This window comes from Marmota monax, unplaced genomic scaffold (genome assembly GCF_021218885.2).
Source record: "Marmota monax isolate L192 unplaced genomic scaffold, Marmota_monax_Labrador192_F-V1.1 WCK01_AAM20220418_F8-fsc00001, whole genome shotgun sequence".
Classification (NCBI taxonomy): domain Eukaryota; kingdom Metazoa; phylum Chordata; class Mammalia; order Rodentia; family Sciuridae; genus Marmota; species Marmota monax.
Window position 1 is genome coordinate 17,169,384 of NW_026693777.1, and position 23,564 is coordinate 17,192,947.

A 23,564-nucleotide genomic window follows, 5' to 3' on the forward strand; every position below is an offset into this window, starting at 1 on the left:
TTCATCGCCCTTATAAAAGATGGCTGTAGAAGAGTCAGTATCTCCTCTAGCTGCCGGAAATGAGTACACCTCTATGGTCCAAAAGGCTTTTTTGCGTCGCGCTTCCGACGACTTCCTGCGGCTTCTCTCGCGGGGATTGGCTGTTGGCGGCGTTGTGGCTGAGCTCGTGTGCGGCGGCAGTATCGACAGCAGCTGCAGCAAAGAAGAGTTTGGCGCGATGGTGAGAAAGGCCTCAGCGGCTACCCGAATCCCCCAGCCTTCGGGGCAACCTCTGCCCCATACATCTTCCCGGCCTTCCCACCCGCAACCATCTTTCGCCAGCTTGCTGCTCCCGGCCCCTGCAGTTCGCGGGTCGACCCTTTTTCCTCTTCCCGCCGTGGAGACGCCGGGCCTGGCTTTAGGCCCCGGACCCGGGTCCGCCCTGCCGTTGCGCGCCCGCCTGGTTTTTGGATCAAAGCGTGCCGTGGGCCTAAGAACGCCCTCTCTCCCGAGTGCTAGTTGGTGGAGGAAGGCGTGGTGGTGGTGCTTTTTGCCTCCAAATAGTCCAGCTTACTTGTAGGAACAATGGCCTAGGGGATGTTTCCGAAACTGACAGATTTGTCAGTTTACTGTACCCCGCATGTGGGCCAGGCGGAGTCATATTTGCTTTGTAGTGTGCTTCTTCAACCATTCCCTATTGTTTTCCTGCACTTGGCCTTTTTTAAAAAAAGAATTTTGTGTTTTCTAAGATCTGTGGGTGCATCATTTAGCGTTTCAATCAACCTCAATCCCCATTCTTATCCTTGTACTCTTCTGAAAAGATAGGCTCAGCTCGGAGTCCAGGCCTTTTAGAATCTGATTAGGGTGATAGCGAAGTGGTTGGATATTTTCGTTTGCTTTGCTTTTAAATCAAAAGGGAGATGGCAACAGGGATTACAGGGGCGCACGGTTTTTCTACATTTACTCTTTCTTTTTCTGGTTGTTGCAGTTATTGTTAACAAGCTAACTTTTCTAGGTTGTACTTTCTGAGTTGCTTCAGTGTTTGACCCAATGTAGTCTTCTAAGGAGGACTGAGAATTGAAGGCCAGGTTTTAGTTCCCATTTTGCCATAACTAGCCATGTGACCTTACCTAAGTCATCTACCTGAGTTTCCTTCTTTCTCTACTTGTAAATCACTATTTGGCATTGTATTAAAATATTTAAATTCTGAGAAAGTGACAGCAACAAATATCAATCCATTTTCAATAGACAATTGTCAGTGATAGCTTCAGTTTGTTTCTCTTTTTTGTTTTAAGTTTGGGGAAAGCGTTTGTAACTAATTAGCAAACTATGTATTGTAATAATTCTGCAATAACAGAATGACTCTATTTCGGGTTCATATGTGTGGAACTTTGCTTTTCAAAGCCAGGTTAACTATTCATCAAAATGAATCACTGTTGTTTGGCTATCAGAATAAGGTTTTTATTAAGGGAATTTTTCATGACTTCTAAAATATAGTCATATTTCATTCTAGTAGTTTTTAATCCTTTTTGGGGGGGATATAAACTTTGCCCCCTGGTTGACTTTAAGAGTAGATAGGAAAAGCAATGTACAATATAACTATTTCCGTATGTTATTCTTTGAAATAAATTAGCCTTTAATTTGTATTAGAACTAGAACAAAGTGAATATATTAGCAACTTTATAGCTAGTGTATAACACAAGCCCTGTTGCAGAGTGCAATAGTATGGCAAATGATACAGAAATTTCCCCCCACCCCCACTCACACACACTAGGCAAGTGAACCCAGAGCTTTATGTTAGTATTTAATTAATCATCCCTGCATGATTAAAAAGGGGGGGGGTGGCAAGGGGATAATTTCAATAAAGTAGTGATTCTCAACTGAGCAAGAATCTCCCAAACTCCAGGGACATTTGGTAATATCTAGAAACATTTTTGGTTTTCACAACTTTGGGAGGAAAATGTGGAATCTAGTGGGTATGGGCCAGGGATGATGCAAAATATCCTACAATGCCCAGAGAATCATCTCTCCCAAAATGTAATAGAGAATGAGAAACCCTGAAATTGACCCACCAACAGAAACATGCTCCCCAGTAAGCATGAGAGGGAAGCCATAAATCTATCTGCTGTTCTTCAGGCATATTCTTATTTCTTACTCTTTTAAATCAGTCTAGCAATTTCATGAATCCAGTGTTTAAAAATAATTGATTTTGCTATAAGATAGCTCCTGAAGGGTAGTCATCTACCAGGTGAATAGTTTAATGGATTTTTTTAGGGCAATACTAATTTTTTACAGCCAGTTTTATCTTATGCCTTGATGTTAGACTGTAACCCCTATATAAAATATGATTCTACCATTGTGCTAAAGTTGGAAAAAGAACATTGGTGATACAGTGCTTGCAATGATTTTTCTCTTTATCCAAGTTTTTAATTAGGAACTTAATAGGGCTGGAGATAAAAAGTGATCAGTGAGACAGAAAACCTTTGTAGGTTTATAATTTAGTGGAAAGAAAAGGCAGTACAAAGGAACTTTTGCTGAGTACCTGCAGCCAATAAGTGAACTCCACCTTTAAGAAAGAGTCATTAGGACCCGGGAGACCTTACAGGAGAGAGGTGAATACAGCTGTTAATATCACGCTTGGGCCAAGGCCTAAATATTGTACGATGAACAGCCTGATCGATTACATTTTAATAACTGACATGTATTTTGGCATAAATGGGAATTTTATGTCATAATGGGAATTTCTCAAATATAAGTCTGAAACTTACATTGAAATTCCTTTTTCCCCTGTAGTCTCATACCATTCTACTGGTACAGCCAACCAAGAGGCCAGAAGGCAGAACTTATGCTGACTATGAATCTGTGAATGAATGCATGGAAGGTAAGTAATCTAATCAAGGAGTAGAAATCTTTGAGGTTTTTTTTTCTGCCCTGATATGCTTTAATGCTCACAATTGTAATCACAGTGGCTCAGGAGGCTGAGGCAGGAGGATCATGAGTTCAAAGCCAGCCTCAGCAAAAGCAAGGCACCGATTAACTCTGTGAGACCCCGTCTCTAAATAAAATACAAAACAGGGCTGGTTTTGCCTTTTCTAGAATGTCGTATTTTGGCATTCTTCATTGTCCTTGAATGATTGGTTCCAGGACCTCCTCACAGATACCAAAATCTGCAGATGTTCAAGTCCTTTATATAAAATGGTGTGGTATTTGCATATAACCTACATAAACCCTCCTGCATACTTTATCTAAGTCATTTACAATACTTAATATAGTATAAATGCAATGTAAACAGTTGTTCTACTTTTTTGTTTAGAGAATAATGACATGAAAATTGTATGTTCAGTACAAATGCAGTTTCTTTCTTCATATGTATTTAATTCATAGTTGAATGAATGGATGCCAAATCTATGTACATGAAGTGCTGACTGTACTTAATGGTTTAAATCATTATCACATGTAGCCTTCTTGTGCTGGCTTCTTTCATTTAACAATATGCATTTAAGGTTCTTCCATGTCTTGTCATGACTGGATAGCGCTTTTTTTTTTTTTATTAGAAATGGTGCTATGTTTTCCATTTTAAAAAGTTAAAAAATGAGGATCCGAGTGTGTAGTTCAGTGATATCAGTGATAAAGCATTGAACTAGCATGCATGAGACCCTAGGCTCTATCCCCAGTGCCACTTTCTTTTTTTTTTTTTGATGGGATTGGGGGGGGTACCAGTGATTGAACTCAGAGGCACTCAACCACTAAGCCATGTCCCCGGCCCTATTTTATATTTTACATAGAGACAAATTCTCACCAAGTTTCTTAGCACCTTGCTTTTGATCAAGCTGGCTTTGAACTTGGGAATTTCCTGTCGGGATTCTCCTCTTGAACCACTGAAATTACAGGCATGCATCATTGCACCCTGCTCCCAGAGCTGTTTAAAAAAAAAAAAAGAGGTTAAAAATGTTAAAGCAAAATTACCGAATCAGTTCTTACATGGTGATTTTCAAATGATAATTTTCTTCGTCTATTTTCTTTGTTATGTTACTTAATATTTCCCTGTAAAGCAGAACTTTTACTCCCCCCCAAAATTTTTTTTAAAAATGAGGACTATTTTTTAGAGCAGCTTTAGGTAGGATTGGAGAGCCGAGGATATAGCTCAGTTGGTACAGTGCTTGCCTTGCATGCATAAGGCCCTGGGTTCAATCCCCAGCACCACCAAAAATATTAAAATAAATAAATAAATATAAAGATTGGAAAGTAGAGTCCCAACAGACCTTTCTTTCCCTGTCCCCTCCCAGTTTTCCTTAATAATACATTTTGTATTGATGTGATACATTTCACTTGATGAAGCAATATTGATGTTAATTAAAGTTCACAGTTATACATTAAGGTTCACTTTTTGTTTTGAACATTTATAGACTTTAATGTATGTATAAGACATGTGTCTACCATTATTCTATTATACAGAATATTTTCACTATCCTGAAAATACGGTGTCCTACCTATATGTTCCTCCTCCAAACCGCTAGCAGTCACCACCTCTGCTTTATTATCTCTGGTTTGCCATTTCCAAAATGTCATGTTGGAATTACATTGTATATAGCATTTTCTGATTAGCTTCTTTCACCTGTTTTTTTCATGTGTTTTAGCTCTTTTTTTTTTTTTATTGAATAATATTCTGTTGTATTAACATATCACAGTTTGGTTATCTAGTTACCTATTAAAGAACACCTTTGTTGCTTCTTTTGGGGCAATTATTATTAAAGCCACATGAGTTTTTTTATGGATGTACATTTTCAACTCATTTGGGTAAAAACCTAGTACCGTGATTATTGGATCATATGGTTAAGACTATGTTTGACTTAGTAAGAAACTGCCAAACTGTCTTTAGAAGTGGCTATACCATTTCATGTCCCCACCAGAAATGAATGAGCACTCCTTTCACTCTCTGCATCCTTGCCAGTGTTTGGTGGTGTCATTACTTCAGGTTTAAGCAAATCTAATAAGTGTCTGGAGGTGATCAGTGAGTGATATACGATGTTGGACCTTTTTTTATACACTTATTTGCCATCTGTTTCTTTGGTGAGCTCTTTGTTCAGATCATCAGTTCACTTTTTTATTGAGCATATTGCTGAGTTTTAGAAGTTCTTGATGTATTTTGGATACAAGTCCTTTATCACATAATGTGATTTTTTTGTCATATTTGTTTCTTGAATAATGTCCTTTGCAACATGAATATTAATTTTCATGAAGTCCGGTTTATGTGATTTTTCTTTCATTGCTTATGATTTGTCATCTAAGAAACCATTGGTTTAATCAAATATTCATGTTTTTTTCCAAGACTTTTTTTTTTGTGTGTGTGTGTCCTTGGGTTGAACCCAGGAGCCCCCAAAAAACCACTGAGAGACATCCCCAGCCCATTTAAAAAAAAAATTTTTTTTATTTTTGAGACAAAGTCTTGCTCGGTTGCTTAGGGCCTTGCCATCTTGCTGAAGCTGGCTTTGAACTTGGAATCCTGCCTTACACTCCCAAGCTGCTGGTGTGTGCCACGAAGCCCAGATTTCTAAGACTTTCTATCATTTTACCAATTACTTTTAGGTCTCTGGTCCATTTTGAATGATTATTTATTTATGGTGTGAGGAATTGGACCCAACTTCATTTTTTTGCACGAGACTATTCAATTGTCTTAGCACCATTTGTTGAAGATCATTAATTCTTTGTTGAGTTTTCCAGGCACTGTTTTTTTTTTTTTAAGTTGTAGATGGACACAATATCTTTATTTTTTATTTATTTTTATGTGGTGCTGAGGATTGAACCCAGGGGCTTACATGTGTGAGGCAAGTGCTCTACCACCAAGCTACAACCCCAGCCCTCTAGACACTGTTAGTGAAAAGCAGTTGGCTATAAATGTGAAGGTTTGTTTCTGGATTCCTTTCTGTTACACTGATGTATGTGCTTGTCCTTATGCTAGTATCACTCTCTCAATTACAATAGCTTTGTAAGTTTTAAATCAGAACTTTGTTCTTTTTTGAAATAGTTTGGTTATGCTGGATCTCTTGAATATCCATGTCAAATTTAGGATCCATTTATTATTTCATTATTTCAAATTATTTCCAGCTCAGTGTAGGTATTGCATTGAATACATAGATCATTTGGAGGGAGTATTACCATCTCTCTTTTTTTTTTTGCAGTACTGAGGATTGAACCCCCTGGGGCTCACGTATGCTAAGTGAGCACTCTTACCACTGAACCTTTTTTTTTTTTTTTTAATTTTATTGTGAGCCAGAGTCTCACTAAGTTTCCCAAGCTAGCCTCAAACTTGAAATCTTCCTGTCTCCACCTCCCCAGTAGCTGGAATTACAGGTGTGTCCACTGTACATCATATTAAATCTTCAATCCGTGAACTTGGATTCCTTTTCATATATTTAGTCTTTACTTTCAATGACATTATGTAGTTTTCAGTGTACAAGTCTTGTGCTTCTTTTTTGTTAAATTTGCTCCCAAGAACTTTATTCTTTTTTATACCATTGTAAATGGAGTGGGTTTTTTTTTATTTCATTTTCTGTTGGTTTATTGTTAGGTCTAGAAATTCAGTTGATTTTCATATGTTGATCTTACATCCTGCAAGTTTGCTCTACTCATTCATTAGTTCTGTTACATTTTTGGTGGTTTCCTTAGGAGAAAGTTGTACTTCTTCCCTTGCAGGTATAAATGCCTGTTTTCTTTCTTGCCCAATCACCCTTGCTAGAATAGGTAGTACAGTGTTGAATGCAAGTGGCGAGAGTAGATATTTCAGTCTTCTTCCTAATCTAAGCAGAAAAGTATCCAGTCTTTCACCATTAAGCATAATGGTAACTATGAATCAATGTCTTTTTAAAGTGAACAATGGGTTTATTTTATTGGTTTTATATCCTTTCCAGATAATGTGCTCTGTAGACAATTGTTAGTGATGTGACTTTGCTTATTTTAGTATCTTTATTATATTTGAGTAGAGAAGTGTATTACATGTGCTAATGCTTTATTATTTCATTATTTCACATAATCCTCACAATCATATGAAAAGGTACTATTGTTATCTCCCTTTGATAGGAAAGGCTTACTGGTAGAGTCATTTGCCCAGGATTTCATAATTACTAAAGGTAGAGCTGGAATTCAGGTCTGTTGGAATCTAGGATTCAGGATCTTAAGTACCGTATTAAGATAAGCTTTGGGGGCTTGGGATGTGGCTCAAGTGGTAGCGTGCTCGCCTAGCATGCGTGAGGCACTGGGTTTGATCCTCAGCACCATATAAAATAAAATAAAGACATTGTGTTCACTAAAAAATAAACATTAAAAAAATTTTTTTTTTTAAAAAAAAGATAAGCTTCAAGCTGGGTGTGGTGGCACATGCCTGTGATCCTAGTGACTCTGGAGGCTAAGACAGTAGGATCACAAGTTTAAGACCAGCCTCAACAACTTAGTGAGATCCTGTCTCAAAAATAAAAGGGGCTGGGGATGTATGGCTCAGTGGCTTAGTGGTTGAGTACCCTGGACTTTAATCCTTAGTACAAAAAAAAAAAAAAACTTAAGATAGACCTATTGCCAATTTTTATTGATATTTTTGTTGTTATTGTTGTTGCATCAAAATCCAAAGGCAAACTATTCATTTGTCACCATTATTCCAAAGTGTGGTGTTTTTCTTTACATACTTTGTAGTTTTTGGAAGATTTATTGAAAAATCTGACTTAACGAACCACAGTATTATCCTTGTGTGTGTGTGTATGCTGGGGATCAAACCCATGTATGCTAGGCAAGTGCTCTACCAGTGAGCTATATCCTCAGCCCTAGGTTACAATTTTTTTGAACCATCAGATGACAAACCTTTAAAGCACATTTAGCTCCAATGGTTTGAAGTAATCATTTTATTATTAAGGCACAAAATGGCTACCAACATTCTAGTGAATTTGTTTTTTTTTTTTTTTTTTTTTTGAAAAGTTGCTAGTGGCAGTAATTAAAATGATCAAGCTACAGTTCTTTTCCCAGCCCAATTTTACTAAAATAAATATGATATCTACATAAAGAACTACTCATATACAGGCTTATGCAGTTGTAAGTTCTTTTTCCCTCCTCTTTCAGGAGTTTGTAAAATGTATGAAGAACATCTGAAGAGAATGAATCCCAACAGCCCCTCTATCACATATGATATAAGTCAGTTGTTTGATTTCATCGATGATCTGGCAGACCTCAGCTGTCTTGTGTGAGTACTAGCCACCTTATCTTTAACTTGCATTTTTCTATTGTGTATCTGAGGTGATTTATGATATTGGGAGTTCATTGTGTCTGATATTGGTATTTGCATTTTGCATACTTTATGCTAGTTAATATTTTACTTACATATATAGATCATAAATTAAGTTGATAACATAATGCCAAAGGTGCAGGATATCTTAAACTTTGCTATTGATACAGTTACTATGCAGAGAGGCTTGTAATTAATAAATTTTTCCTCTTTTTTTTTTTATACTTAATCTTTTTCTTAGGCCCCCGCATCTTCTAGTCTTTATCCTAAAGTAGTTGGCTTTGAATTAAAACTAAGATTATTCTTTTTAAAAAACTTAAATATATATAGAATTGAAATTTAATTTTAATCCTGCTTTGTGTAAATATTTTATTTACACAATATTTTTATTAGAATGGGGTTTTTTTTAGACCCTTACATTTTTTATTCTCAGAGATTTGTTAGATTTTTAAAAATGTTTTTCTTATAACAATAAATGTTTTGTATTTATAATCTGCTGATTATCACTACTACTAAGAAGCATAAAGTGTTAGAGATTGACTCAATCTTCTCACCATCTGTGAATGAGAAACAATAAATACAGCTCATTTTACAGAGGAAAATGGAAGCACTTTAGGATGACATTCAGTCATCAGGTGCTTGAATTCTTACTACATGCCAGGCACCAAGTTAGAATATTAGGGAGCAGTGTTGAAAACATACAGACCTACCCATAGGCACTTCTGGACCATTAATAAGAAATTTATATCTAAATAAGTTCAGGAAACTATGAGGCCAACAGAACTATAGGTATCATTATAGTCTAACATGTATGTTAAATTAATATGTATGGATCTTATTCTAATAAATATTTGTTGAGTGTTAACCCAACAAGTACAGTCACCTCTCAGTATCTATGGACATTGGTTCTAAAGATTCTCTACCCTTGCAGATATCAAAAATCTGAGAGTGCTCAAGTTTCTTTGTATAATGGTATGCTATTTGCATATAACCTGTGTACATCCTCCCATGTACTTTAAATCATCTCTAGGTTACTTAAAAGTCTGTACATTGTCAGTACAGATGCCCCCTCCCCCCAATATTTTCAATAAGCTGTTCAAATCTGAGAATGCAGAACTGTGGATACGGAGGGTTGACTGTGTGTTTAGGGACGAGGAGGGCCTTGTGTAGATAGGTTGCAGTTTTTTGTGTTTTGTGCTAGGGATGGAACCCAGGACCTCACACATGTTAAGCAAGCACTCCACACTGAGCTACATCCCAGCCCTTGGATTTTTACTTGCAGTATCTAGAAAGTGGTTCACTAAAATGGTGAAGTTTGATTATAGACTTGGATGAGAAAATAAGCCATACTGATATCTACAGAGAAAAAAAAAATGTACCAGATAGAGGGGAAGGGGACAGCTAGTTGTAAGAGTTCTGAGACAAGAGTGTGCCCTGCCCTGATGTGTTTGAAACTTGTATAAAAGCTATAAGGGTACAGAGGAGTGTAAAGTAGATTAGAGGTCCCGGGAGCAGTGATATTCTAGGAGCCAGTACAGAAGTGTTTCATGTTATTGATTGATAGTCCAACAAATGGGATCTGAGAAGTGATCCCTGGAGTGGCACTGAGAATGTCTTTGGTGACTTCCAAAGCAGTTTTGGTAGAGTGACAAAGTTTTTATTTACAGATTTCAGTTATTTTAGAGGTGTGAGAACAGAGGCATTGTAGGCAACTGATACAAAACCAATGTTTTATTCAATGCATCAAAGAAATTGAGATATATCTAATAACTGCAGGAGCAAATAGCCCAGATGGCATTAGAATCTTGGACAGTGCATTAGTAGTAAAGAGGGGAAGGCAGGCGGTATGGGTGGAAGATTGGGGAAATTATTTTCTGATTGCTTCAAGCTGTTTCAGGAAAATAGGAAGCAAGAACTCTGAAGTCAGGTGGAGGAGAAAGTGTTGTAGGTTTATGGAGAAATAAAAAATCATCTAAGAGGACAAAGGTATTAAGGGTTGCTTGGTTTCTGGGAAAAACTAAGTATCCTCTTGGGTACCTGATAATGCATTTAAAGTAAAATCTGTTATCATCATGGGCTTTCTTCTAGTCACTCCTGAATGGCTACAGGTAAGGAATAGGTCGTGGTCAGTCAACATTTTGCTAAAGATTGGAGATGTGTGTAAGGAAACAATAAGGGATCAGTGACCATAAAATGAAATTCGAGGTGGGGGCACTGGAGACAGATAGAATCAATTTAATTGTAGGTTCCCTGGAGTCAAAGAAAACAAATGAGATTCTCAAAATTGGGTGATTGATAATGACAAGGTCTGCTGGATCTGGCCGAGGAGGAGCAGGGAGACAAGATGTTTGGAAATTATATTGGAAAAGATGTTGGCATTGAGGGGCGTAGGTGTCAGCAGAATCATCTACTAGACATAAAATCACCAATAACGTGTTTTTACTGTCTAGAATTTAAGAAGCAGCTATGTTTTTGTGCACTATTTTATCTCCAGTGTCTAGAATAGTATCTGACACTGCAGTGAGTGATATTGGTTGTAAAAATGCATGTCACTGGGCTGGGGTTGTTGCTCAGTGGTAGAGCGCTCGCCTAGCATGTGCAAGGCGCTGGGTTTAATCTTCAGCACCACATAAAAATAAATAAAAGTATTGTGTCCAACTCTAAAACCTAAAAAAAAAAAAAATGCACGTCACCCATATAATATGATTTGAAGCATAATTTGTTGAAATGATTTGTAATTTTCCTCCCCCCCTCTCCTTTTTTTAGTGTTACAGAGTTATATTCTCTAAACAAAGGTGAAAGAGGGGCTGGGGTTGTGGCTCAGTGGAAGAGCACTTGCCTAGTATGCGTGAGACTCCGGGTTCGATCCTCAGCATCACATAAAAATAAAATAAAGATATAATGTCCACCTGTGACTAAAAAAAATACATATTTTTAAAAAGTGAAAGAATCTGACATTTTATGCTAAATTTTGGAGGATCTTATATTAGAAATCTTAATTATTTATCTGATCAACTTGGAGATTTATTTGTCCCAAGTGTATTGGCGTTGAGAAGTTTTTACATTTGGAGTTTAAAACTGACTGGATGTTTCATTTGGAACTTAAGGCTTTAATCGTTCATATACAAACGAATAGTTATCTTCATGATTTTTTAAAACATCACTTGGTCAGACATTAGTTATCTCTCATTCCCCGTAAATGGGAAGTAACTTAAAGCTAAGGAAAGATTGTTTTACTCACCTTGGGAGGGGCTGTGGTTAAGAACTAACAGGAGTTTCTGAATTAAAGATAGCTGAGTTGGAATTTTCTCACCATTTTTCAACTCTTTGGGGCTGGTTAACTCAGTATTGCTAAACCTCAGTTTGTAAAATTTGTTTATTGATACTGGGAATTGAACCCCCAGGGGCATTTAACTACTGACCCACATCCCCAGCACCCCCCCCCTCTTTTTTTTTTTTTTTTTTTGAGACAAGGTCTCACTGAGTTACTGAGGGCCTTGCTAAATTGATGAGGCTGGCCTTAAACTCAGGATCTTCCTGTTTCAGACTCTCTACTTGCTGGGATTATTGGCACAAGCCACCGTGCCAGCTCATTTGTAAAATTTATATAAATGTACTTCACAAGACAACTTATGAGGCCCCAGTGCTTGCTTAACACAGCCACATCAGATATACAGCAAGAACCCCATGTTAACTGGATTGATGAAGCCAGATTTTATTACAAGTAAGTTCTGTAAAATTTGCCACAAATTTATGAATTTGTGGATTTCAATCTCCATAATGATAAATTGTGCTGTTAAAAATGTTTCGGGTTTTTGGCAACACAAAAAGCACACAAAGTAAAACACTGATTATAAGAGACATTCTGCAAGTATGTTACTTCATGATAGGATATAACTTTGTGCTTTTAAATATATCTAGCTTGCTAAGATAGTATTACCTAGATAATTCTTTCCAGCTCATGTAATTCAGGTATGAGAGTGATAAATGGTAATCTGTAGTTTTTAATTGTCTCTTTGAAAAGCTATAAATTGTAGATTAAATTGTGTTTCTGTTTCTAATGTTGAAAATTGAATTTAGTATTTAGAACTATTTTTCCCACATGACTTAGGTTGTGTCTCATTTGTTATTCGAATATTCTAGAGAAAGTATTTCCAAAGAGGTCACATACTGTTGTGACACTTCTTATGAGCATACTTTACCACTGAGCTACATTCCCAGCCCTTTATTTTAAGAGAGAGTCTCTCGTAAGTTGCCCAGGCTGTCCTCGAACTTTCAGTCCTCCTACCTTAACCTAACCCACGACTTTTTAAAATCCTTTTCCCCAAACCTCTTATTTAAAGCAGTATAAGGCTCAGGGTTCAGCTCAGTGGTAGAACACTTGCCTAGCATGCCAGAACCAGGTTGAATCATCAACATCACAAGGAAAAAAAATGTATTAAACTAAAAAACAGTATAGCAAAAAAATGGAATGTATAATTTGACGAAACCCAGGGCAAACTGTATTAATAAAAATTTAGACAGAGAATTTGTCAAACTTGTTTCAGTTTTCTCACCTTGTTTCAGTTTTCTCACCTATGTTTTAAGATGTTTGTGATATTTTCTTCCACAACTGTTGCAATAATGAGAAGGTACTCCTAATCAGGAAGGCAACCTGATATCAGCAGAGACAGTGCTGATTTATTTCTTGGTTCAGACCCTCAGATTGTTATGATAAATGCCTACATGCATTTACCGAAACAGTGGGCTGAAAGACTGATTTGTACCAATAGCTAAGAATTTTATTAATATATTTAACATTTGATTGTCACATTTTCAAATGCTAGTTAAAAGCTATCAACTTACAGCCTTCCATAAAGAAGGCATTATTGTTATTTCATGAGCTGGAAAATAGCTTGCAGGAGTGATTTTGTGGGATGAAATGGTCTCTCTCTCCCCCATCCAGGTATGAAAGTTCTGAGAAATTCTGTTTTTAATTCTTCTTCAATGTTAATAAAAATACTATAGTCTCTTCTGCCACACCCTAAAGTAGATTAGATTAGCACCTATTTAGTTAGGAACACCTAATTTAGTTAGGAAGCCTGAACAGATGACAGTAAAAGAATTAACTTTTTTTAAAATTTTTATGTAGTGATGAGGTTTGAACCCAGTTCCTCACACATGTGAGGCAAGTGCTTTATTTTCTTTTTTTTTTCCAGTTTTTTTTTTAATTGTAGTTGGACACAATATCTTGTATTTTATTTTCATGTGGTGCTGAGGATTGAACCCAGGGCCTTGCACATGCTGGCGAGCACTCTACCACTGAGCCACAACCCCAGCCTAGAATTATCTTACTTTTTAAGAGTGTTTCTCATTGTAACAAGGATGCTTAGTAGAATATTTGGTTAATAATTTTTACAAATTGGAAAACTTTTGCATTTTTTTAATAAACCAGTTCTGGCCTTACCAGAGGAAAAACAAATTCCTACTTTGGAATTTGTTTCCCTTACCAAAAATTGGTATGCAGGTTTCTAGCTTGGTGGGTAGTTAACAGTAAGGACTGTGATGTTAGGAGCGTATAAGCTCTTACTTGTCCAGCATCACTTAGCTATTAAGTTGCTTCACTTCTTTGAGCCTATGATCACTTACTTATAAAAAAGTAATCATGATTGTATAGGGTTACAAAAAGCAATACACATTTAAAACAGTAGCTAGTATTTGGTAAAGTCTTAAGTACTTACTGGTATAATTTTTTTGCTGAGAAATTTTTAAAAATGAAGACTTTTTAAATGGCTAAAATGAGATATAACTGATAAATCAGATACTTTGTTTTTCTAAGGAATCTTCTTGGGCAAACTAAGTGAACCCCTGAAGGTAAACCAGGGCTCTGATCTTTCTGGGATGCTGTGTGGCATTCCCACCAGGTGGTGCACACAGCTTTGAAACACTTCACTGTATTTGTGTAATCTCTGGTGGCTAATTGCTTTTTTATACTGTAACTGTAGATGGGGGACTCCAAAAAGGATGTATTACTTAACAGTAGATTTCAGTTGTAGGTCAGCTGGAAAGTTTCTTTTTCCAAGTTTTAGCATGATAAACTTAAGTGATTGGCTATAAAGTGTACTGTGGGCTCTGAAAACCAATGGAAATTTTATTGCTAGTGCTACTCTTTTACACCTTCACCCTTCTCTTCTGCTAAGAGAGGTTTTGGAGATTGCTATGTGTTCTGATAATTCTCCTCTACAGGCCTCTTACAGTATTTATTTACTTGTAGCACTGGGGATAGAGCCCAGGGAAACTTGACCTGAACTACATCCCCAGCCCTTTTATGTTTTTTTGAGACCGGGTCTTGCTAAGTTTAAGTTACCCTGGCCGGCTTTGAACTTGGGATTCCCTTGCTTCCCAGGTAGATGGAATTATAGGTGTGCACCAGCATACCCAGACCTAGCCAAAATATAGGTTATAAGATTACTTCTCTTACTACTTTTGCAGGAGAGGACTACAGTGGTAGAGTGCTTGTCTGATATACACACGAGGCCCTGTTCAATCCCTAGCACTATTTAAAAAATAAAATCATATATGAAAAATCAGCAGGAACTCTTTTCCAGTATGTTTAAGATTCCTTAGTGAATTCAGAAGTAAATTTACCAAATATAAAGTTTATACTAGTGTTTGGTTTTGTTTTTTAATCACAAAAGGAACTGTAAAAATAGAAAGAACACATGGTCAGCTGGAAAATTTATCTTTTTCCAAGTCTTGTCACGGTAACCTTAAGTGATTGGCTATTAAGTGTACTATGGGCTCTGAAAACCTTCTGCTGAGAAGTAGGTATGTGACATATTGAGCATTTAACTTAAGAGCTCTGGGCTTTGGTTTCTTTTCCCACGATAAGATTATACTAGGTGATCTGAAGTTCATATTGGTTAAAAATTAGCAGCTGTATAAGCAGCTTTTTCATTGAGATCATGTATAGGAGTGTGCACATCGGTGCCATCATGGGACAGTTATAATTTGAGGTTTAAACACTTGACAGTAATTGACCACTGTAACTTTGCTTATGACCTTTCTGTTCCTCAGTTACCGAGCTGATACCCAGACATACCAGCCTTATAACAAAGACTGGATCAAAGAGAAGATCTACGTGCTCCTTCGTCGGCAGGCTCAACAGGCCGGGAAATGATTGAGCTGGAAGCATTAGGGGGCTGGGGGTGGGCTTGGAACACAGGTGTGTACAGCGTGCTGTAGTGAAAGTTTTTTATTATAGTAATCCTGTTTCCATTTTGTTACACTCTGGCCAAGATTGAATGTATTAGATGAAATGTGAGGGTGTTTGAGGATCTTTTCAATCTGAAACCCCAGTTGCCCCCCTTTTTTTTTCCTTCCTTTTTTTTTTTTTTTACTTAAACATTTTGCAGTTGCTCTTTGTCAGTTTATGTTGGTTCCAGTCCTTCGAACTATTCATATCTGCTTTATAACATTCACTGTACTAACCCTTCAAGATCGGGTGGGGGGTGGTTGACACAGTTTAGTTATGTCCTCAAGATAAAGTCTTAGTGAAAAATAAATAAATGTTCTTTAGTTATGGTTTCTCACTGAGTGATTTTTTGTTGTTTATTTTTTTTACTTCAGAACACTGGATTATCTTGTAAAACATTATCAATTTTAAAACCAGTAGGCCACAACACAAAAGAATTTGAGGCAAGTTTACGTGCTGAACACATTTTGCTGTGGTTTATGTGAAATAAGCTATTACCTACCTCATTTGTCCAGCAAATCTCATTTGTAGCTCCAAAGCTTATGTCTACATTGCTGCAAACATCATACAGATGCTTCTGGACTTAATGAGTTTATCAGGACATAATCCCATTGTAAGTTGAAAATATCCTAAGTCCAAATGTCTTCGATATTCCTAAACAGAGGAATGCAGTATAGTATTTTCCCCTTGTGGTCATGTGGCCAACTAGGAGCTAGGTGTCAGTGCCATTACCCAGCATCACTCTACTGAATGCATATGACTTTCACACTGCCTTAAGTTCAGGACCATCTGTAAAAGACTTTGGAAAAAAACAGCTTGCCTGCTGCAGCAGCCAGATAAGCTCCTTGGCTTTGACCAAGTGCTCTTTCTGAGAGGTCCTTGGGCCCTTGTCAGAGCCTTCAGCAGTTGAATATTCATTTATCCACTTCTGTATGGAAGCCATATGGGCGAGGGAAAGCCCACAGAAAAGTACAAAATGATCTTCCTTTTAACGTAGAGTCGTGTTGTGAATTGAACTCACCATATTATACTTCCAGTCATCAAATACATGGATGCTCCATTATTCATTCATCACTTTACCAGGTGGCTAGTGTCTTAACACACAATCTTCAGATTGGTAGATTTTGGGGAGAATTAGAGTATCTGACAAAGGTATAGCAGTGGGTTAAAATTTCACTGTGAATAGGTCAGATTTTAAAGCTGAAGTCTCAGAAAAAAAAAGATAAATAGAAAAGTAAGTAGTGCTGGGAATTTGGCTCAGTAGAGAGTCTTGCCTGGGATGCATGAAGCCCAGAGTTTGATTTCCAGCACTGCAAAAAGAAAAGTCAGATGGTACTGTTTTTTACTTGGCCTGCCCTGCTAATAGAGTTTATTTCTCTAACAGATATGATCTTGGCTTCATATCAAGAACAAATCTGGAGAGAATGGGATTTTGAATCATTAAAAGCATAAGGGGGACTGGGGTTCTGGCTCATAGGTCGAGTGCTCACCAAGCATGCGTGGGGCACTGGGTTCGATCCTCAGCACCACATAAAAATAGAAAAAAGGTACTGTGTCCATCTACAACTAAAAAATATGAATTTTTTTAAAAGTGTAAGGTAAAGAATAGGACCGGAATAAGCAAACATTTAACTATGTCTGGTATTACACAGAAGTAAAACAAAAGTATCCTTTTTGCTAAGGTGGAATCTGAAACGGGTAGCTACAACCACTGTCCCTATGTTGTTTAGTATATTGGTATATTTGGTATATTGATTGATCGGCTTTGCCCCAACCATAAGTAATAAAGTTTTAATTTCTGCATATTAAGTGATGTATTACTACCCAAAGTGGAACCTAGTAGACAAATTACTAAAATCCTGATTCTCTAGCCTACCATACTTTGTTTCATATACCTGAAGATTTCCAAAATTTTTCTTGTTAATGGCTGCATCTGTTCTTCATTGCCTCATCTAAGAATTTGCCAGAGTATAAAAGGAAGATTTCAACTGTCTCACCTCAGTTCTCTGGCTTAAAATATTTCCAGCAACTCACTAAATACCCAAACAAGTTCTATGCTTTGGTGATGCTATGCTGTTTTACTTTCAATGGGGATGAACACATAGTTTGGACTGTCCTAAAAACAGAACAGGCTACATTGGTAGGAATGGGGTGGGGCAGTTCTTTAAGTATTACATCAGCTTTTATCAGACTGTTATTCAAGGTTGAGATGAAAATCAGGATCAATATATGACCTATTTGATAAATATTACTTGTTAGGTCCAGTATCACATGCCTGTAATCCTAACAACCTGGGAGGCTGAAGCAAATTCAAGCCAGCCTTGGCAATTTAGTTAGACAGTATCTCAAAAAAAAAAAGGGTTGGGGATGTAGCTCAGTGAAGAGCCCTCTGGGTTCATTCCCCAGTACTGTTAAGAAAAAGAAAGAAAAAAAAATTACTCTGTAGGGATACTTTTAGATGGAGAAATGTTAATTTATATGTTAGCCTAATAATATGAGTATCAATACTTAGGCATAACATTTTGCTACTTAGAAAAGATTTCACATTAATCATCACAATAACCCCTTGAGGTAGAAAAGAATTTCTCTATTAATGAGGAAAAAATAGGTTCAGAGCAATACCACAGAAATTTTGCCAAATGGAAAAGACAAGGGTTTAATCCCAAAGATCTTGAATATCTGCAAGCTACCTAATGAATCTTAATGCCTGTCAAAGAGACCTTTTTAGACTCAAATATTTGGATTCACAAGGTCGGAGAAGATTACCTTTGGCACAAGAGTATTTAAAAGCAAACAACTTGCCAACCCAGCAGCAGCGTTTCTCCTCCATGGGAGAAGTCCCTATGGCACTTCATACAGCAACCCAGGAATTATTCTAAACACAGACAGCTCAGGTGCAAGAGAAAAGACTTAGACTAAGTGCAAGAGCCAGTGTCTTATATAACTCCATAGAGTAAGTCCCTGCAGGAGTCATCCCCCAGTAACAAAAGTCTGCATTCAGAGAATCATGAGGCCATGTCTTCCAGCAGGTAGTTGTAGTTTCTCCCAGTTTAGGTGTGATGTACCAATAGAGATGTATTTTTACTAGGACCAAGTTTGCTAGTTTATTGTGCCATTGTGTTTCCAAGAACAGAGAGCTAGGAAGCCCACAATTTGTCCATAGAGCACAAAGAGTTTTATTAATCTTTTATCTATAGATACTTAAGGAGTGTAAGATGGCACATCTAGCTGGCTTCATGAAAAAAATGACAGTTTGTCTATGATAAGACCTCACTGTGTTGCCCAGGCTAGTCTTGAGCTCCTGGACTGAAGTGATCCTCCGGCCTCAGCCTCCTGAATAGCTTGGACTACAGTTTTGTGCCACTGTGGCCCAGCTAGGAAGTGGCATTTGACCTAGGTTTGGAAGGATAGCTGGACTTTGAAAGCAGGAAAATAGAATTGAAGTAATAATGAAATATCAAAGCACTGGAAATGTTTGAAAAATAGCAAGTAAACCCTGATGGTGGGAGGAAAGAGAAAATTTAAGACAGGTGGGATAGAAGCCAGGAAAGTTACAGCTGCAGTGCCTTCCTCAGCAAGCTGAGGGCTTAAATTTAATTCTATGGGCTGCAGGTAACCTTAAAAGATTTTTCAAGCATAACCTGTCAAATCATTGCATTAGAAGGATTAAGCACTACTCTTTGTAGACTGGATTGGAAAGCCAAAGAATATAATGCCCCAGAAGCCAAGTCAAGAGAGTTTTTCAGTGAGACAGGTTAAGGTGAGAAATCATAAAGGGGGGGGGGGGGGCTGGGATTGTGGCTCAGCGGTAGAGTGCTCGCCTAGCACGGGCGCTACCCGGGTTTGATCCTCAACAACACATAAAATAAAGGCATTATGTTGTGTCCATCTACACCAAAAAAAATAAATGTTAAAAAAAAAAACACTCTTAAAAAAAAAAGAAAGGAATCATAAAAGGGCTTTTGTTTTGGATTTTAGGAGGTCTTTTCAATAGTGTGATACAAAGGCAAATAGCAAATTTATAGGTAAAGAGTAAGGGAAGCCAGGTGTGGTAGCACACGCCTGTAATCCCAGCAGCTCGGGAGGCTGAGACAGGAGGATCACAAGTTCAAAGCCAGCCTCAGCAATTTAGGCCCTAAGTAACTCAGAGACCCTGTCTCTAAATAAAATACAGAAAAAGGGCTGGGGATGTGGCTCAGTGGTTAAGGGCCCTGGATTTAATCCAAGTACCAAAAAGAAAAAAGAGAGTAAGGGAAATGGTGAAGTATAGTCAGGGAAAGCAAATCTTTTTTGAGAACTTGGAATACTAATAATAAATTGTAAGAATGGATTTTCTTTTTTTTTTTTTAATTTTTTGTAGCTGTAGATGGATACAATAGCTTTATTTTATTTACTTATCTTTATGTGGTACTAAGGATTGAATCCAGGGCCTCACATGTGCTAGGCAAGCACTCTACCACCGAGCTACAACCCCAGCCCATGGATTTTCTTTTTTTTTTTTTTTTTTTTTTTTTTTTTTTTTTTTTTTTTTTTTTTTTTTTAATTTTTTATTGTGGGTTGTTCAAAACATTACAAATTTCTTGACATATCATATTCCACACTTTGATTCTAGTGGGTTATGAACTCCCACCTTCACCCCATACACAGATTGCAGATTCACATCAGTTACACATCCATTGATTTACAAATTGCCATACTAGTGTCTGTTGTGCTCCGCTGCCTTTCCCATCATCCACCCTCCCCCCTCCCCACCTCTCCCCTCCCCTCCCCTCCTCTCTCTCTACCCCCTCCACTGTATAACCCTGAGGGTCTCCTTCCATTACCGTGCAATTTACCTTCTCTCTCCCTTTCCCTCCCACCTCTCATCCCTGTTAAATGTTAATCTTCTTCTCCTGTTCTTCGTCCCTACTCTGTTCTTAGTTACTTTCCTTATATCAAAGAAGACATTTGGCATTTGTTTTTTAGGGATTGGCTAGCTTCACTTAGCATAATCTGCTCTAATGCCATCCATTTCCCTGTAAATTCTATGATTTTGTCATTTTTTAATGCAGAGTAATACTCCATTGTGTATAAATGCCACATTTTTTTTATCCATTCGTCTATTGAAGGGCATCTAGGTTGGTTCCACAGTCTTGCTATTGTGAACTGTGCTGCTATGAACATCGATGTAGCAGTGTCCCTGTAGCATGCTCTTTTTAGGTCTTTAGGGAATAGACCAAGAAGGGGAATAGCTGGGTCAAATGGTGGCTCCATTCCCAGCTTTCCAAGAAATCTCCATACTGCTTTCCAAATTGGCTGCACCAATCTGCAGTCCCACCAGCAATGTACAAGTGTACCCTTTTCCCCACATCCTCGCCAGCACTTGTTGTTGTTTGACTTCCTAATGGCTGCCAATCTTACTGGAGTGAGATGGTATCTTAGGGTGGTTTTGATTTGCATTTCTCTGACAGCTAGAGATGTTGAGCATTTTTTCATGTACTTGTTGATTGACTGTATGTCCTCCTCTGTGAAGTGTCTGTTCAGGTCCTTGGCCCATTTGTTGATTGGGTTGTTTGTTCTTTTATTGTCTAATTTTTTGAGTTCTTTGTATACTCTGGATATTAGGGCTCTATCTGAAGTGTGAGGAGTAAAGATTTGTTCCCAGGATGTAGGCTCCCTATTTACCTCTCTTATTGTTTCTTTTGCTGAGAAAAAACTTCTTAGTTTGAGTAAGTCCCATTTGTTGATTCTAGTTATTAACTTTTGTGCTATGGGTGTCCTATTGAGGAATTTGGAGCCCGACCCCACCGACTGTAGATCGTAGCCAACTTTTTCTTCTATCAGACGGCGCGTCTCTGATTTGATATCAAGTTCCTTGATCCATTTTGAATTCACTTTTGTGCATGGCGAGAGAAAGGGATTCAGTTTCATTTTGTTGCATGTGGATTTCCAGTTTTCCCAGCACCATTTGTTGAAGATGCTATCCTTCCTCCATTGCATGCTTTTAGCCCCTTTATCAAATATAAGATAGTTGTAGTTTTGTGGATTGGTTTCTGTGTCCTCTATTCTGTACCATTGGTCCACACGCCTGTTTTGGTACCAGTACCATGCTGTTTTTGTTACTATTGCTCTGTAGTATAGTTTGAAGTCTGGTATCGCTATACCGCCTGATTCACACTTCTTGCTTAGCATTGTTTTTGCTATTCTGGGTCTTTTATTTTTCCATATGAATTTCATGATTGCTTTCTCTATTTCTACAAGAAATGCCATTGGGATTTTGATTGGCATTGCATTAAACCTATAGAGAACTTTTGGTAATATCGCCATTTTGATGATGTTAGTTCTGCCTATCCATGAACAGGGTATATTTTTCCATCTTCTAAGATCTTCTTCTATTTCTCTCTTTAGGGTTCTGTAGTTTTCATTGTATAAGTCTTTCACCTCTTTTGTTAGGTTGATTCCCAAGTATTTTATTTTTTTGAAGATATTTTGAATGGAGTGGTTGTCCTCATTTCCATTTCAGAGGATTTGTCGCTGATATACAGGAATGCCTTTGATTTATGCGTGTTGATTTTAAATCCTGCCACTTTGCTGAATTCATTTATTAGCTCTAATAGTTTCTTTGTAGAGCCTTTTGGGTCTGCTAGATATAGAATCATATCATCTGCAAATAGTGATAATTTAATTTCTTCTTTTCCTAATTTTATGCCTTTAATTTCTTTCGTCTGTCTAATTGCTCTGGCCAGTGTTTCGAGAACTATGTTGAAGAGAAGTGGAGAGAGAGGGCATCCCTGTCTTGTTCCAGATTTTAGAGGGAATGCCTTCAGTTTTTCTCCATTCAGAATAATGCTAGCCTGAGGCTTAGCATAGATTGCTTTTACAATATTGAGGTATGTTCCTGTTATCCCTAGTTTTTCTAGAGTTTTGAACATAAAGGGATGCTGTACTTTGTCAAATGCTTTTTCCGCATCTATCGAGATGATCATATGGTTCTTATTTTTAAGTCTATTGATGTGGTGAATAACATTTATTGATTTCCGTATATTGAACCAGCCTTGCATCCCAGGGATGAATCCTACTTGATCATGGTGTACAATTTTTTTGATATGTTTTTGTATCCGATTCGCCAGAATTTTATTGAGGATTTTTGCATCTAGGTTCATTAGAGATATTGGTCTGTAGTTTTCTTTCTTTGAAGTGTCTTTGTCTGGTTTAGGTATCAGGGTGATGTTGGCCTCATAGAATGAATTTGGAAGTTCTCCCTCCTTTTCTATTTCCTGAAGTAGCTTGAAAAGTATTGGTATTAGTTCTTCTTTAAAGGTTTTGTAAAATTCTGCTGTATACCCATCGGGACCTGGGCTTTTCTTAGTTGGTAGTCTTTTGATGGTTTCTTCTATCTCCTCAATTGATATTGGTCTGTTTAGGTTTTCTATATCCTCCTGACTCAATCTGGGCAGATCATATGACTTAAGAAATTTATCTATGCCTTCACTATCTTCTAATTTATTGGAGTATAAGGATTCAAAATAGTTTTTGATTATCTTCTGTATTTCTGAAGTGTCTGTTGTGATATTGCCTTTTTCATCCCGTATGCTAGTAATTTGAGTTCTCTCTCTTCTTCTCTTCACTAGCATCGCTAAGGGTCTGTCGATTTTGTTTATTTTTTCAAAGAACCAACTTTTAGTTTTGTCAATTTTTTCAATTGTTTCTTTTGTTTCGATTTCATTAATTTCAGCTCTGATTTTAATTATTTCTTGCCTTCTACTTCTTTTGCTGTTGTTTTGCTCTTCTTTTTCAAGGATTTTGAGATGAAGTATGAGATCATTTATTTGTTGGTTTTTTCTTTTTTTAAGGAATGAACTCCAAGCAATGAATTTTCCTCTTAGAACTGCTTTCAATGTGTCCCATAGATTCCGATATGTTGTGTCTGTGTTTTCATTTATCTCTAAGAATTTTTTAATTTCCTCCTTGATGTCTTCTATAACCCATTGATCATTCAGTAACCTATTGTTCATTCTCCAATTGATGTATGCTTTTTCCTTCCTTCTTTTATCATTGATTTTCAGTTTCATTCCATTATGATCAGATAAGATGCATGGTAATATC

At 37.3% G+C, this 23,564-nt stretch overlaps 1 protein-coding gene across 1 annotated transcript; it reads left to right on the forward strand.

Moving 5' to 3' along the window:
• Positions 1 to 4: 4 nt before the first annotated feature.
• Erh (ERH mRNA splicing and mitosis factor) lies at positions 5 to 15,816 on the forward strand. The gene is made up of 4 exons (XM_046461000.2): positions 5 to 220; positions 2,773 to 2,860; positions 8,083 to 8,203; positions 15,302 to 15,816. Exons 1-4 carry the CDS (start codon positions 20 to 22, stop codon positions 15,402 to 15,404), a joined length of 513 nt encoding a protein of 170 aa, XP_046316956.1. The 5' UTR covers positions 5 to 19; the 3' UTR covers positions 15,405 to 15,816.
• Positions 15,817 to 23,564: the final 7,748 nt, after the last annotated feature.

What these genes read in the sequence shown, in the direction of transcription:
- Erh (XM_046461000.2), top strand. Translation starts at nt 20, where the DNA reads ATGGCTGTAGAAGAGTCAGTATCTCCTCTAGCTGCCGGAAATGAGTAC. An exon ending in AAGAAGAGTTTGGCGCGATG is followed by an intron (nt 221 to 2,772) that starts GTGAGAAAGGCC and finishes TTTCCCCTGTAG; the next exon opens with TCTCATACCATTCTACTGGT. An exon ending in TGTGAATGAATGCATGGAAG is followed by an intron (nt 2,861 to 8,082) that starts GTAAGTAATCTA and finishes CTCCTCTTTCAG; the next exon opens with GAGTTTGTAAAATGTATGAA.